Source organism: Notothenia rossii (assembly GCF_949606895.1).
Source record: "Notothenia rossii genome assembly, chromosome: 4".
NCBI lineage: Eukaryota > Metazoa > Chordata > Actinopteri > Perciformes > Nototheniidae > Notothenia > Notothenia rossii.
This window is the reverse complement of record NC_136902.1, coordinates 16061835-16076100: the sequence shown is the minus strand read 5'-3', so window position 1 is coordinate 16076100 and position 14266 is coordinate 16061835. Positions and strand designations below refer to the sequence as shown.

The window sequence follows — 14266 nt, the reverse complement described above, 5'->3', positions numbered from 1 at the left end:
TATGGCACCAATGCAGCAACATTTGTTATTATATGTTCAAATCGACTTGGCAATAAAGATTACTTTAATTTATTTTACTGTTTCTCAGACTTTTCTTACTGAAATCCTCAGTGACAGTGCACACACATTACCTTTAGCTGTGTTCTACCTTTAGATTTAATATCTAAATTATTACTGATGTGAAAATAATTTTTGGAAACTTCAGAAGATCAGAGACATTGCAGGTAATTTTGGTATTATTTATTATTTTCTCCTGTCAAAAGGACACATGTTACCCCCTGAGTCTTTAAAAAAAACATGATGGTTTGGCAGTGTTATACCATCTTTGCAAGGAAGTCATGTACGCTATTGTGAGCATCTCTTCTGTGTAACACCAGCTTAGAGGCAATATTAACCTAAAGAACATCAGGTCTTTTTTGAACAATGGTCAAAGATGCATACATTCATCAAAGAACAAACACTGTAAGAAAACATATTATTGCAGCTATTGTAGAAAGAGTTCAAATGGATTCTGACATTGACTGAGTGACACTGCAGAAAGTTGTTTTCACAGCTGACAATCAAGAAACATAATTTTTGTTTTTAGAAAAAAAAAAAAAACTTCAGTTTAGGGATATCGGCATACAATATCTGATTTGAGTCAATCTCAGCCTAAGCTGTCCCCTTGCTGTTGTTACACATTAAAGGATGCAAACAATGTGGACATGTATCAGTGGGCTCATGAGAAGCAGGAAGTGTGGCTTGTTCTCAGTCAATCAGATTTTCCCAGGGTCTTCTTTGAGGGTGACTGTTCTGTTGAAGACGAGCTGCAGGGAGAAAGAGACAACATTGCCAATATGTTTCTAAATGTCTAAATACATTATTGAATAGAGCTACATACAGCTGTAGTCTTTTTGTTCTTGCTGTACCTTATCTGCTGTGCTGTCGGGGTCCAGGGAGAAGTAGCCAACTCTCTCAAACTGGAATTTGTCCAAAACCTTTGCTCCCTTCACTGAAGTATCTACTAAGGCACTGCTGATAGTATGCAGGGAAAGCTAAAGGACAAGAGGAGGAAAAACCTTAAACATCACTTCTATACTCATTAAAACATCTGTTGATTTAAACAGGCATTATGTCAAAGGAGTGCACTCACAGGGTTGATATCAGTCAGGAAGCCATTGGGCACTTCAGACGGATCCTCTGGATATTTGTGCAGGAATCTACAAAGACAACAAGAAGTTTGGTTTAGCGAGTTTTGAAAATGGAATATTGGTTGCGATTGGCAGTAAGCTGTTTTTGTGACTTACAGTCTTTCGTAGAGGCGCACTTCACACACTAATGGCTGGCTGACCCAGTGGATGAAGGCCTTTGGTTTCTCTGCAGTGTCAGAACTGCAGCAGTTCACCTCCAGTTCAACCACTTTACCCTGAGCATCCTGGGAAATAAAGGTGAAGTCAGCTTGAGATGTTATGAGGATGTGGACCAGGAAGTAAAGACATCAACAGAGTAAACATCCTCATGGACCCTTCGTTTTATAGAATTTTAATTATTGTACTCTAACTGTATTTGTGTCATGTACCTTTTTCATTGGTATTTTCACATTTATCTTGTAAGATATGTTTGTTGTTTTTACATTGTTTCACATTGCTTTTACATTGTCAATTGTGTTTGTTGATTTGTGAAGCCCTCTGAGACAATATATATGATTTGTGATATTGGGCTAGATAAACTTGAATTGAAGCAAACACTGCTAAGAATGTAAAATGCCCAGATCAAGTTGGACTGCACAAAACCAACTTTTATTGACCCGTTCATTGTTTAAAAATATTCGGTTTACATTAATTATCAAGTACTTTGCATAACTATATTCAAATCAAGCATATTTCTAACTTTCAAAACACAACAGTTAAAGTAAAGTATTTTCAACTTCTTTGTTCATACCCTACTATGAGCTATATTTCAACCAGAATAAACAAATTGGACCAAACCTCAGCATATCTAGAATCTTACCTTGATGATTTTCTGGACAGAGATGACATACCCAGCATGCCTCAGACCTACAGGCTGGTCTGGGGTCAGACGCTTGTAGCCCTTCTCCATCACCTGCAAAAAGGAGGAGTCCATCATCAACTTCTGTCCGCAATTCAAAAGTTGCACAAAGAAAGTCTGCAAACTAAACTGTAGGGATCATTTGGGGTTTTCTCTCTGACCTCTCTGAAGTCACTCTGTTCAATGTAGATCGTGCGTGTAAAAGGCACCGTGTGGCTGCCCCTGGCCTCGTTGGCAGGAAAGTCTGGCACTCGCACGTCTGACTGAGACAGAAGACAACCGCAGGAATATTCAGCACCAAAGATAGTAAATATGCAAAGGACATAATATAACAAGTCCTTAGGGTGCTGTTTAGCGTGCACTGTCTGTATTAGTAATTCATTTATAAACCTTTGCGTTCTTAGCGAGGTTAGTAATGGTGACTTTGAGTGGCTCCAGCACAGCCATGACTCTGGGTGCCTGTTCGTTCAGTACGTCCCTCACGCACGACTCCAGAAGGTGGGGCTCTGTCGTAGTCTGAGCAACTGTGACTCCAACCTGCAGAACAGATGTAACATATCATTACCGCACCGTTCTCATGCATTTCATTACTAGTTCCTCCACCCAACAAATGATCCTTCAGTCCATTCTGCATACCCGGGCACAGAAGTTGTTAATCGCCTCTGGTGGGAAACCTCTTCTCCTGAGCGCAGTCAGAGTGAAGAGTCTAGGGTCGTCCCAGTTACTGTAATTAGAAGAAATGTCTTCTACAGTTACCAAACCGATTATTTGTAACGTGAAAAAAAAAGATAAAAGGCATCTAATTCCCCATAAAGAAATCTGATGTTTCTGTGTTTCTGTTTCTGCATCCCATTTATTACAAGGCAGATTATTCTTAAAAGTAATTAAGAAATATAAATGTTACCTGACAACGCCAGTCTCTACCAGTTTGATGATTTTCCTCTTCGACACAACAGTGTATGTGAGGTTTAGGCGTCCATATTCCCACTGGACAGGGCAGTACACATCCAAAGCGTTACACAGCCAGAAATATGATGAACGCCTATCACAAACAAAAAGGACCGTAAACATAACAATGCATTTATGTTCCAAAAAAGATGCTTTCATAGTTTAGCTACGACAGAGCATTAATGTATACCTGGCCTGGAACTCTTTGGTACAGAGTGAGTGTGTGATATTTTCAATAGAGTCACATAGACAGTGGGTGTAATCGTAAGTTGGGTAGATGCACCTGCAGAAAAACACAAGGAACATGTAAATAAAAACAAAGCCTGTTGTGAGAAAACACATATTTAAATAAAATCTCAATGTAAAAGTACAACCGTTCTCGTACCACTTGTCTCCTGTGCGATGATGCGCCTTGTATTTGATTCGGTATGCCACGGGATCCATCTTCCCGTCCTCCATGACGATCTTCATCCTGAGCGTAGCCTCTCCCTCAGCAAACAGCCCCTTCTTCATCCTCTCAAACAACACCAGCGACTCCTCTGTGGGTCGATCTCTCCAGGGTGATGCAGGAGCGTTATGGCCCTTTAGTTCCTCCCCTTTCTGGTGGCAAATGTAGGCATGACCTCTGAATGAAGACAAATAAACAAATACAACATCATTAACCAGCTAGTGCACATTTAACAACATATACACAAAGTCTATACAATCACCTGCGAATGAGATCCACAGCGAGGTCGTAGAGTTCCTGAAAGTTGTCGGATGCATGTGTGACCGCATGAGGTTCATATCCTGTGCCATACAATAATATTAATAAGAAACTTTTAGGAATGTAGAGTGTAATAGAAACTTTAAATCACAAAACGTTGCATCCAACTCACCAAGCCACTCCACCATGTCTCTGATAGCAGTGAAGTATTTTTCCTCCTCCTTTTCTGGATTTGTGTCATCATATCTCAAGAAACAAATTCCATTGTTTGCCTAATGAAAAATACTTATTTTAAACGAAACTGCTTCACAATATTACGTGGTGGTTACAATAGGAAATAAAGACGTACCTTTGCATAACCGAAATTAAAATTGATGGCTTTGGCATGCCCAATGTGAAGGATACCATTTGGCTCAGGAGGGAAACGAGTACGTATCTAAAGGAATTTATAAAAGGAAAGGAGAAAAATCAATATACACCATTTTAAAGTATGGGTGTTGATCTCCACAGCAAGACATGTAAAGTTTGTACCTGTCCACCAGTGATTTCCATGTGCGCTTTAAGCAAGTCCATTGTTTTTGGTGTGACCACATAGCCCTCACTTTTATAGTTCTCTCCTGTATGATGAAAAGCAGGGGTGATCAACATACTGGGTAAGTAAATCCCTAAATGTGCTCTTCACGGAGTGTAGCAGAGATGCTTCTGCTTCTGATTGTTCAGGTGGTTTCTTCTCACCTGTTTTATGGAACTTCAGTGACTCTCCTCGGAGCTGCTCCATAAGTGACTTCACCTCCCCAGTCTTCACCTCAGCTAAAAAAACAACAAGCACAGTTAAAAACAAACAAACTGCCAAACACAAACAAAGAATACTGTAAATGTCACTTCAAACAGCAATCTACATTACTAGCCACCTACCATTCACCGCCCCTTCCTCCTTCTTCGCCTTTACATCATTCTCTGTGACTTTAGCCTTCTGAGGCTGCAAAACAGTTAGATATTAACCTAAGATTAAATCCAAAGAGTACAAGCAGTGACTAATAGTATAATAAGACATTCTGGAATATAAAATGATTTGCTTTCATAAAGACTGGGAACAAGAAGAAACAACTAGACTGGCTCCACCCAAAAGGTATTAAAATCATAATACTAGGGCAAATAAAGCAAATATAATCTCTGTTGTATCAAGTTTGTTTAGTCCGCACAAAAGGGAAGTGCTGTGTTAATTTAGCAGTGATTCAACATGTAGGTTATGTATCTGACTGAGTTCGATGCAGAAAGAAAATAAGTAAGAACATTTCCATTAATGCTGAACTGTTGTCACAGAAATGTTCTTATGTGTGTTACCTTAGCTTTCTTCTCCAGGTCAGCCTCAGTCTTGGGTCCTAAGAGGTGTAGGACCTTCAGGACAAAAGTCGTATTAAGTTCCAGTATACAGTGAGAATCACCAAACCTCAGAAGCAAATCAAGAATCACAATAAAAAACTACCTCTAACAATATTTTCTTTTTAAAACACACCTGCAAGTCAACTTCATTTTTGATGACCTTTCCATCAGCCCATTTTAGGGCAGAACGTGCCTCTCCTGCAACACAAAAATGCTTGGTGAGATATTCTATCCGTTTGTAAAGCTTTAATGTTGTCCAAACATAACTACGCAAATATGACATCATACCCATTAGCAGTCCCATGTTGAAGTGGAACCTCTCCACTAACAGCTTTTCCTTGTGCTTCTTGATCACAGACTCAACCTGCACAAGATCACACTGTCAGTGAACACACCACCCTCAGAAAAGCAAGTAAAAAGACTTTGGGGTATTGGAGCTCATGGACTTACTGCTTCTTCAATCTGCTCAGGTGTTATGAACACGCCTACTCCACATATGTCTTCAAACTCCTTCTGGTTGATGGGGTCCTGAGGGTGACTCTTAACAAATTCCAGTGCAGCTGTAAAAAAAGAAAAATGTATGAAGCAGGAAGGCACAGTGGTTAATAAATCCAAAGCAATTAACTTCTACAATTATTATTTTGTTTTAGGGATCAGTCTGAAAAAATGACAATCCTTTTGAGGTGATTAATGTTGCATGTTTACATTTTGTTGACCAGTCAGCTTGCGTCAACTTTACAGAATGTACCTGCTAGCTGCAGCTCTGTGCAGATTTTGCTCTGAACTATACAGTCTGAAAGAAATCCCACGCGTTTAGGGTCTTTAAGGCGAGATGCCATACTGTACAGCAGTGTACCCATGGCTTTGTCAACTCCTGATGCCCCACGGACACGATGGGCCTATTGTAAACAAAAAGAAAAAGATCAGAATGATTAGTTTAATCCTTCAAAAAGTGGGAATGACCAGTAGATGGCCTGTGTTATCTTGACCCTGGGAGGAGTGTCTGCCTACAACCTGAAGAATGTGAAAATGAAAGAAAAATGACCTACTACTACTACTCAAAAGTTATGAGACACGTGCACAATGGTAGGTAACTCTAAACCATTAAATAGAGCAGCTTCAAACGACATATGATAAAAAGGGTAGATACTACGAGTTAGCTTAAAAATAAATGCAAGTGTCATTTCACAGCTGTCTCTCCAGGAAATCCAGTTCCCCTATTACAGTCATACCTGAATAATTGCCTCCTTCAGAGCGGAACTCAGCGCTTCATTTTTTAGGGTTTCTTTCGCTTTCTGCTCGCTGAGACCTATTGAAGTGAAAAGTGCTAAAGTATCCGCCATTTTTCCACCTTATTAACCGGTTGGATCAGAACCGATCTGACACGCTGCAGCAACACAAGACTTTCCTTCTCGGAGAGACAGAGCCAGGGAGGGGGAAACTTCCTGTACACCTCAAAGTAAAAATGACGAACACAAATATTAGCCAATAGGAAACCGCAGCACGGATAGCCTTGACCAATTGGGAATGAGCTCAATTGATTTTGCCGCCCACTATGAACGAGAGAGCCAATCAGCAGTTGTGTTGACAGCAGTGTAGGAGAGGCTAACGAGATCTGTGAAATGTTGCATCAGTTGGTCATTTCAGTCAGTTCAGTCCCACTCCTTTTATTCTTGGAAAGTTATGTTTTCGGACATAAGCAGGAATTTTAACAGAATTTTAGACAATTTTCATATACAATTAAGTTAAAGAAATTCATCTTAAAATTGAGCACAGATACTATCACTGAAATTAATTAATTCACAGTTGTCAGACCCGTTTCCCATTCATGTTCCTTCAGACTCCTCCACACGAACTTTTTCATTTCTCAAAAGAACAAACATTAATCCTAGGTGTTAGGGTTATGGTTATTTGGAGAGTCTTTCAAAACAAAACAAGTGCGTATTTAGATAGTCTAACAAAACAAAACAAAAGTGGCGACAGATAACCCACAAGTACCCAATCCTCTTATTTATGTCAGATAAGCTCTTGTTTTAGAGAATACAAGCACGTAAACGCAAAAACTGCACTGAAATATGAGCATCTTGGCCTTTGTAACGCGGTGTAAGGTTTTTGTTGTCCAACAGGATCGACGCTCGCAGAGACAACTCCGCGAAAGTTTATCCTGATTTTTGTAAACACCAAACATTAACCGCGCAATGAAGTCATGAATGAAGTTGTAGCTCCGCTTACAATTAGTTTACACTAAGGTGTAGTCTTACTTTCGAGCAGGCACATATACTGAATAACAGTTAACTGGTTTTGTAATGCTCGGACATTATGGTAGGTTTGTGTTCAGTTGTGTTTACCTCTGAACAGTCATCACGCTAACTGTTAGCATCACAACAACAGGTATGGCTAAACATACAGTGCTGTCATCGGGGACGAAGTTGTGGAGATCTCTGGCCTGTGCAAAGTCAGAGCTGCGTCTGGATCTTACTCTTGCATGCGGACAATCTTTCCGGTAAGTTTTGTCTACCTCAGATGTAGTCTGTCAGCATCATGATTAACATGAGACTTGCTGGACAGACCTAATACAGTTGAAATCCTCGTGTGTATCTTTGTATTAAAGAGCAACTTCCAGGTTAAAGACACCTTTGAATAAATGTGTAGGAAAATGATGAATACACTAGATTTTCAAAAAAATATACACTGAAGTGACATCTGGCGTCGTTTTTGTTAGCAATTTTCCCTTCCGCATAAAAAAGCCTCGGCACGTGACCTCCCGCGTGTGACGTAACACGGGGGAAACAAGGGGGAGAGCAGCCGGTGTAACGTATTAATAAACATGGATCCCAATGCTAGTTTCGACACAGAAGAAACAGAAGAAGTTGAACATGAATATTCAAATGCATATGACGGACCACAACCTTATAATTATGAGCCTGCTGGGCGTCCAAGAGACCAGGAGCATCCAAGGATTAGAAGAAATAACGGCCATCGGAGAGAAATTGAGCTGCGGTGTGAGGAGAACCAGTGGAAAACTGGGCTGCTATCGTTAGCTAACATTATGTAGCTAACGCCACATCACAACATTGTGAAGTTAGCTATCATATATCAGGCTATAACTAAAGTAGCATTGATAATATAGTAACGTTACTGGCAGGACTGTTGATACTGATCCATAACAGAAACTAATGTGCAAGCATCAGCCGTATCTCGTGTTACCTAATGCAACTCCACACTACGGTGCTGTGTACCGGAGGGGAGACGCGAGATACGGCTGATACTTGACGATCTGGCGGAGAAAGGTTGTGGAGCCTCCGTTGATATGCCGTTGTAAATGGCTTGATGGAAAGCAGGTGTGTAGTCGGGGAGGGTGCACAGCTGATGGCAGCAGGTGAGTGGAGGTTGAGCCGGGAGCCAGGAGTGACAGCCACCACGCACACACAAACAACACAGACAGGGGGAAACAAACAAACACAAAGGAGACAGCTGGAGCAGTACAGCCACCACAGTGTTACCTAATGCAACTCCACACTATGTCTTACGGTGCCGTGTACCGGAGGGGAGAGAGAGAGAGAGAGCAACGAAGGGGGGGGGAGAGAAATGTAATACGGTTTCCTGATAAAGCTGTGGAGAGTATGTGCTGCAGGGAGGTGGATGCACAAGGCACCCAGGAACGAACGCTGGCTCCGGTCCTTTTCCCATGAGGGAAGCTGTGGACTCGATGTCCTGAGAGGCTGGTATTTGTGCAACCTGCACAAACACAATACTGCACCATGATTACAAATGGTGAAATACAATGTAAAACTACCGAAAAATACCAGCTCACTAAAACACAACCGCTCATCTCAACGCAACTACTAACTATACCCGCGGTCAGAGAGCGGAGATGTTTACCCTTTGTGATGTAATATGACGCGTTTGACGTCTGACCTTAAAAAAAAGCCGTTTTTAAGAGCAGAGCTCAAAATTGCTCCTTTCCCTCTGAATTCCTGCCCTTATGTCTCGTAAAACATATCAAATCCTATATTCACTTTTTTAATTGTAATTTTCAAGCAAGTTTAAGCATAAATGTAGAAACAAAAAACAACCTGCAAGATGCTCTTTAACTCATTTCTATCCACAGGTGGAGAGAAACTGCAGAAGGCCACTGGACAGGAGTGATAGGAGGAAGGGTTTGGACTCTGACTCAGACAGATGACACTCTTTGGTACCACATTTACCAAAGCCTAGACAGGCAAGGGGAGACAAGTGGCAGGAAGAAGGGAGCTGGTGTTTCTCTTCAGCTGGAAAACAAGTCAGACAACAGATTCAAAGAAGCTGTGAAGAAGGAGGAAGAGGAGCCAGTGGCTGTGACTTCAGTGCATCCAGTGGCTGTGACTCCAGTGCATCAGGACACCAAGGAGGAGGAAGAGATGCTGAGGGATTATTTCCAGCTGAATGTGAAGCTGGGGGACCTTTACAAGGAATGGGGAGCAGCAGACCACCACTTTAAGCACATTGCAGACACCTTCACAGGTCAGAGTGCTTGCAATCCGTGCATGCATTATACACTTATTACACAGAAGGCCTTTACAGAGACAGTATTTGTTTAGCAAAGGAAGTAATGTAATAATACAGTTTTGTAAAGCATTCTTAATTCAAGAGATGCAGCACAGCATGTACTACACAAAGTAAAAAAGATATAGAACAAACAAAAAAACTGGGTTAGATTGCAATAATGAATGGAAAGTAATATGGAAATAAAAACACTTGATAATTCTAACACAAATGTAAATAATATTAAAATCAGTACCCGTATTTCAAGCCAAGTTCACCTAAAAATATAGAGATAAATATTATTTTCTTTATCAGTGGTTGTGTTTTGAGTAAGAAAAAATAAATTATCTTAACACCTATTGTTTTTCTCTCCCCAGGTATAAGGATGCTGCGTCAGGACCCAACAGAATGCCTGTTTTCCTTCATTTGCACCTCCAACAACCACATCACTCGTATCCAGGGCATGGTGGAGAGGCTGTGTCAGTCTCTGGGCGCACCGCTGTGCCAACTGGATCAAACCTCTTACCACAACTTTCCTTCCCTGTCTGCGCTCGCAGGTACTCTATTATTATATTTCCCTACAGTCCTATGCCCCTGTGTGATATGATATTCAGATAATTTGTCCCTTCAATTTTGTTATATTATTTTTGGTTCAATGGTAGAACATCCAAAGAGGAGGTTTGATTTTTATTCTTGCATTGCCACAATATTTTCAACTTCAGTCATGTTGCAGAATAGACAAACATGTCCTCACAAACAGCATCAATGCAACCCCCACATTTAACATGTTTTTCACTACCAAACAGCCTCTGTTGCATGCATGAAGATGAATAAGATGTACTATGGTTGATTACTGGGTGGTATATAAATTAGACGTTATGCCAAATGTGTTACTATATTGTTTGTGTTTATTTCTTCCTACTAATGCCTCTATATTCCATTTAGCTGAATACTTACATTGTCATAAGACCGTGGTTTTTTTGCAACTTCAGCATAGGGGATTGGGATTTTTATTGAACTTCGGCTTTCAACTGATTTGCCTTCGAAACACATGTAAGGCTCTGCAAACATCGCTGCAACAACCCGCTGCTGCAGATACACTCTTTACAACATCAGGAGGATACGTCCCCAGCTGACCCAGAAAGCGGCGCAGGTTCTGGTCCAGGCTCTCGTCATCTCACGCCTAGACTACTGCAACTCCCTCCTGGCTAGTCTACCTGCATGTGCCATCCAACCTCTGCAGCTCATCCAGAATGCAGCTGCTCGTCTGTTCTTCAACCTTCCTAAATTCTCCCACACCACGCCGCTCCTCCTCTCCCTTCACTGGCTTCCAGTAACTGCTAGAATCCACTTCAAGACACTGGTACTTGCGTACCATGCTGCGAATGGATCTGGCCCTTCCTACATCCAGGACATGGTTAAACTGTACACCCCAGCACGTGCACTTCGCTCTGCATCGGCCAAACAGCTCGCTGCACCCGCACTGCGATGGGGACCCAAGTTCCCATCATCAAAAACACGTGGGTTTGCTATCCTTGCTCCAAAATGGTGGAATGAGCTCCCCATGGAAATCAGGACAGCAGAAAGCTTACACATCTTCCAGCGCAGACTGAAAACTCATCTCTTTCGACTCCACTTCGAGCGATATAATTATTAACAATGCACTTATATACTAATAAAGGACTGGCTTATCTAAAGCCAGTTGAGTAGCACTTGAAATGTTTTAGCTCTATGAAACCTGATGTACTTATATGATTCTGTTTTCTTCAAGTTTGTATTTCGTTGGTCGAACGCACTTATTGTAAGTCGCTTTGGATAAAAGCGTCAGCTAAATGTAATGTAATGTAATGCTCTGCTTGCCTCTGTCTGTGGCCGTTTCTCAATCGCGAGGATGCTTGCTTGGTTGCACATGTTTTCAGAGTCACTTCCTTCAGAAGCTTGGCAAGAATCCTTCCTGGCATTCGGAAAACGAAGAGTGGAACAGGCTAGCAAGTGTGCAGGTGTGCGTCATATAAGAGGCCCCGCCTTACTTTTTCCACCACAGATTTGGGGAAATTGGTCTGTGCGCAAAGCATTGTGGGGATTTGAAGGACGCGAAGTCTACCCATGTGAAGCCTCGAAATTACCCCCAAACCAAGGACGCTGCCTCTGTGGAATTCCAAGTATGCTGGAGATTGGAACAGTCCTTCGGCAGCACTCGATGACGTAGTATCCTTGAAATAGTGGCTTGGAAGCCAGTTTCCTCGCGATTGAGAAACGGCCTGTGTCTGCGTTCTTCGCACCTGCCTGTAATCTGAGAAGGTCCCGCCTCTATGGATGGCTTCAGCCCGGAGAATCTTCAGTGTTGATTGACACTTCAGTAATAGCCTATCAGATAGCGCTGTGGGAGGGACATTGCTCATGAACAGCAGCGCCATATAGATAGAATCAGTCTATATGGCGCTGGTGAACAGTGGTGAAGAGAAGAGAAACGGCCACATCAAAGCCAAAGTTGTATCGGCAATTTGATTAAAAAAAGGCCGATACCGATAATCTGTAAAATGCGGAATATCGGCCTCGATAATCGGCCAGGCCGATAATCGGTCTAATGCTTGTGTTGTTTTCTGTAATTGGCAGACACCAGCGTAGAGGCACGGCTCAGGGATCTTGGTTTTGGGTACAGGGCTCGGTTCCTTCAGCAGAGCGCTAAGCAGATTTTAGACTCTCATGGGATCCAGTGGCTTGAAGGTTTGCGCAGTGCCCCATATCTGCAGGCCCGTGATGCTTTGCGCACCCTTCCTGGTGTCGGCACCAAGGTAGAGTAGCGTACTGCAATACAAATAATCTTTTAGTTCATATTTTTTTGTTATTTCGATACAATTAAGGCAATGTTTCTCCTTCAGGTGGCAGACTGTGTTTGTCTGATGTCCCTGGATAAGGCAGAGGCCGTGCCCATAGACACTCACGTGTGGCAGATTGCTAAACGTGACTACAACTATGGATCTGGCAACGGACAGAAGACTATCACAGATAAACTTCATAGAGATATTGGTACGGTAGATAGTCATGTACTTCGTTAGAATATTTGTAGTGCCACACTCATTATCATCATAGTAATGGTTATTTTTTTATTGAAAACTCTGTTTATATGTAATATTTTTGCACAGGGGATTTTTTCAGAAAACTGTGGGGTCCTTATGCTGGTTGGGCACATTCGGTGAGTGTTGTCTCTCTGTGAATTTCTGTCTTGTATCTTTTCATCCGTCTGATATATATCCACTAAGTATTTTATTTGTTTTAGGTGTTGTTCTGCGCTGACCTCAAAAAGTTCCAAAATCTGAAAGAAACGCTACATATGAAGCGGCCGAAGAAAGAGGAAAATGATGAAGAGGAACTGACGGTAGCAGGCAAGAAAACAAAAATTAAGAAGGAAAAAATTGATACTGTGAAGAACATAAAAGCTAAGGCAGGTCATCACAAGAAGGCAAAGAATTCTGCCTAGAATCACACTGTGCGATCAGGTAAACAAGCTTCATACAGCAGGACTCACATCAGATCACATTACTACACAATTATGACACATTTTGTGTAGTTTCATAAAAAAAACGATCAGAATGAAATTGATAGACATTTTATATACATGGTACAAAACGAATTATTGTAATACATTTCTCAGGGTTTTGGTCTACATGTGTTTTTTTTCTGTCACCTTTTTTGTCTTCTTTCGTATGCTTTCACTACTACAATACAGCACGTGGGTGTCTTTATTTTTTAATAAAGAGAACAATTTCTGAATAATATCTGCTATTTTCTGGTGTTTGTATTTGGAGAGAAAAAGGCCCGATTAGCATTTAAATTAAGCCCACTGAAGGCACCACTCTCATGGTGGCTTAGACCAGTGTTTTTCAAAGTGGGGGCCCCGACCCCCCGGGGGCCGCCAGGGGGTGCCACACAAAGTTTGAGGGAAAGGGGAATCTTTTTTTTTTTTTAGATGTTATTAATAACTGCATATCTATCAATCTATGTGTCCTCCTTTGATGCCAATCTTTTAATATTTTTTATTTATTAATATTTTATTTTATTGTTTTTAAATCTCGCGACCGCCCTTCAAGCCAATCAGAATCGAGCTGCCGCTACTGAGAGTGAAACTGAGTATCTGCTCAGCTTTTGGAGCAAGTGAGAGCTTGTGAATATTTCGCTCTGCAGCTGGATGAGAGCACAGATGTAGCAAATATTGATGTTTATATATATGAATATAAATATGTTTATTGTTAATATTACTAATACAATACAATAATATTATTGAGGCATAAGCTTTCAAAAATGCTAAAAATATATGTTAATTGTTCATATACTGTTCAAAATTATATAATATTATAAAGACAGAAATCACTTTAAAAATGCTTTAAAAATATGTTTACTGTTGATATTACTGTTTAATATTGTGTTAAGAATGTTTATAACAGAAAACACAATCAATATAATGAATGACAAACAAAAGATAAATACAAACATTTTTTAGAAGAATAACTGATTATTAATTATTAATACAAATATGTATTAAAAAAATGTATTGAGCTATATGATTGATTTTTCATATTTTCCATCATAATGTACTCATCATTTAAAAAAAAAAAGATTGCAACAGGGGGGTCCCCGCCAGAGGATAATGCTATATGGGGGTCCATGGCATATCAA

The 14266-nt window shown here is 40.9% G+C and overlaps 2 protein-coding genes across 3 annotated transcripts; one reads left to right on the top strand and one right to left on the bottom strand.

Moving 5' to 3' along the window:
• Positions 1–225: 225 nt before the first annotated feature.
• qars1 (glutaminyl-tRNA synthetase 1) lies at positions 226–7551 on the bottom strand. 2 transcript variants are annotated; one of them, XM_079676390.1, is made up of 23 exons: positions 7414–7551; positions 5814–5964; positions 5516–5625; positions 5354–5429; positions 5199–5263; positions 5027–5080; positions 4598–4661; positions 4418–4492; positions 4214–4299; positions 4032–4118; positions 3855–3954; positions 3687–3765; positions 3362–3601; positions 3167–3259; positions 2933–3070; positions 2665–2752; positions 2419–2565; positions 2190–2291; positions 1990–2082; positions 1287–1414; positions 1133–1199; positions 909–1034; positions 226–806 (listed from the first exon to the last, which is right to left on the bottom strand). In XM_079676390.1, exons 2-23 carry the CDS (start codon positions 5923–5925, stop codon positions 756–758), a joined length of 2181 nt encoding a protein of 726 aa, XP_079532516.1. In that variant the 5' UTR covers positions 5926–5964; positions 7414–7551; the 3' UTR covers positions 226–755. The 2 variants fall into 2 exon arrangements, with proteins under 2 accessions (XP_079532516.1, XP_079532515.1); XM_079676389.1 differs by lacking the exon at positions 7414–7551 and adding an exon at positions 6298–6499.
• Positions 7204–13368, top strand: LOC307036257 (N-glycosylase/DNA lyase-like). The gene is made up of 7 exons (XM_079676393.1): positions 7204–7568; positions 9177–9568; positions 9967–10146; positions 12206–12384; positions 12472–12619; positions 12736–12785; positions 12870–13368. The coding sequence occupies exons 1-7, from the start codon at positions 7459–7461 to the stop codon at positions 13068–13070; spliced, it is 1260 nt and encodes a 419-aa protein (XP_079532519.1). The 5' UTR covers positions 7204–7458; the 3' UTR covers positions 13071–13368.
• The last annotated feature ends 898 nt before the right edge of the window (positions 13369–14266 follow it).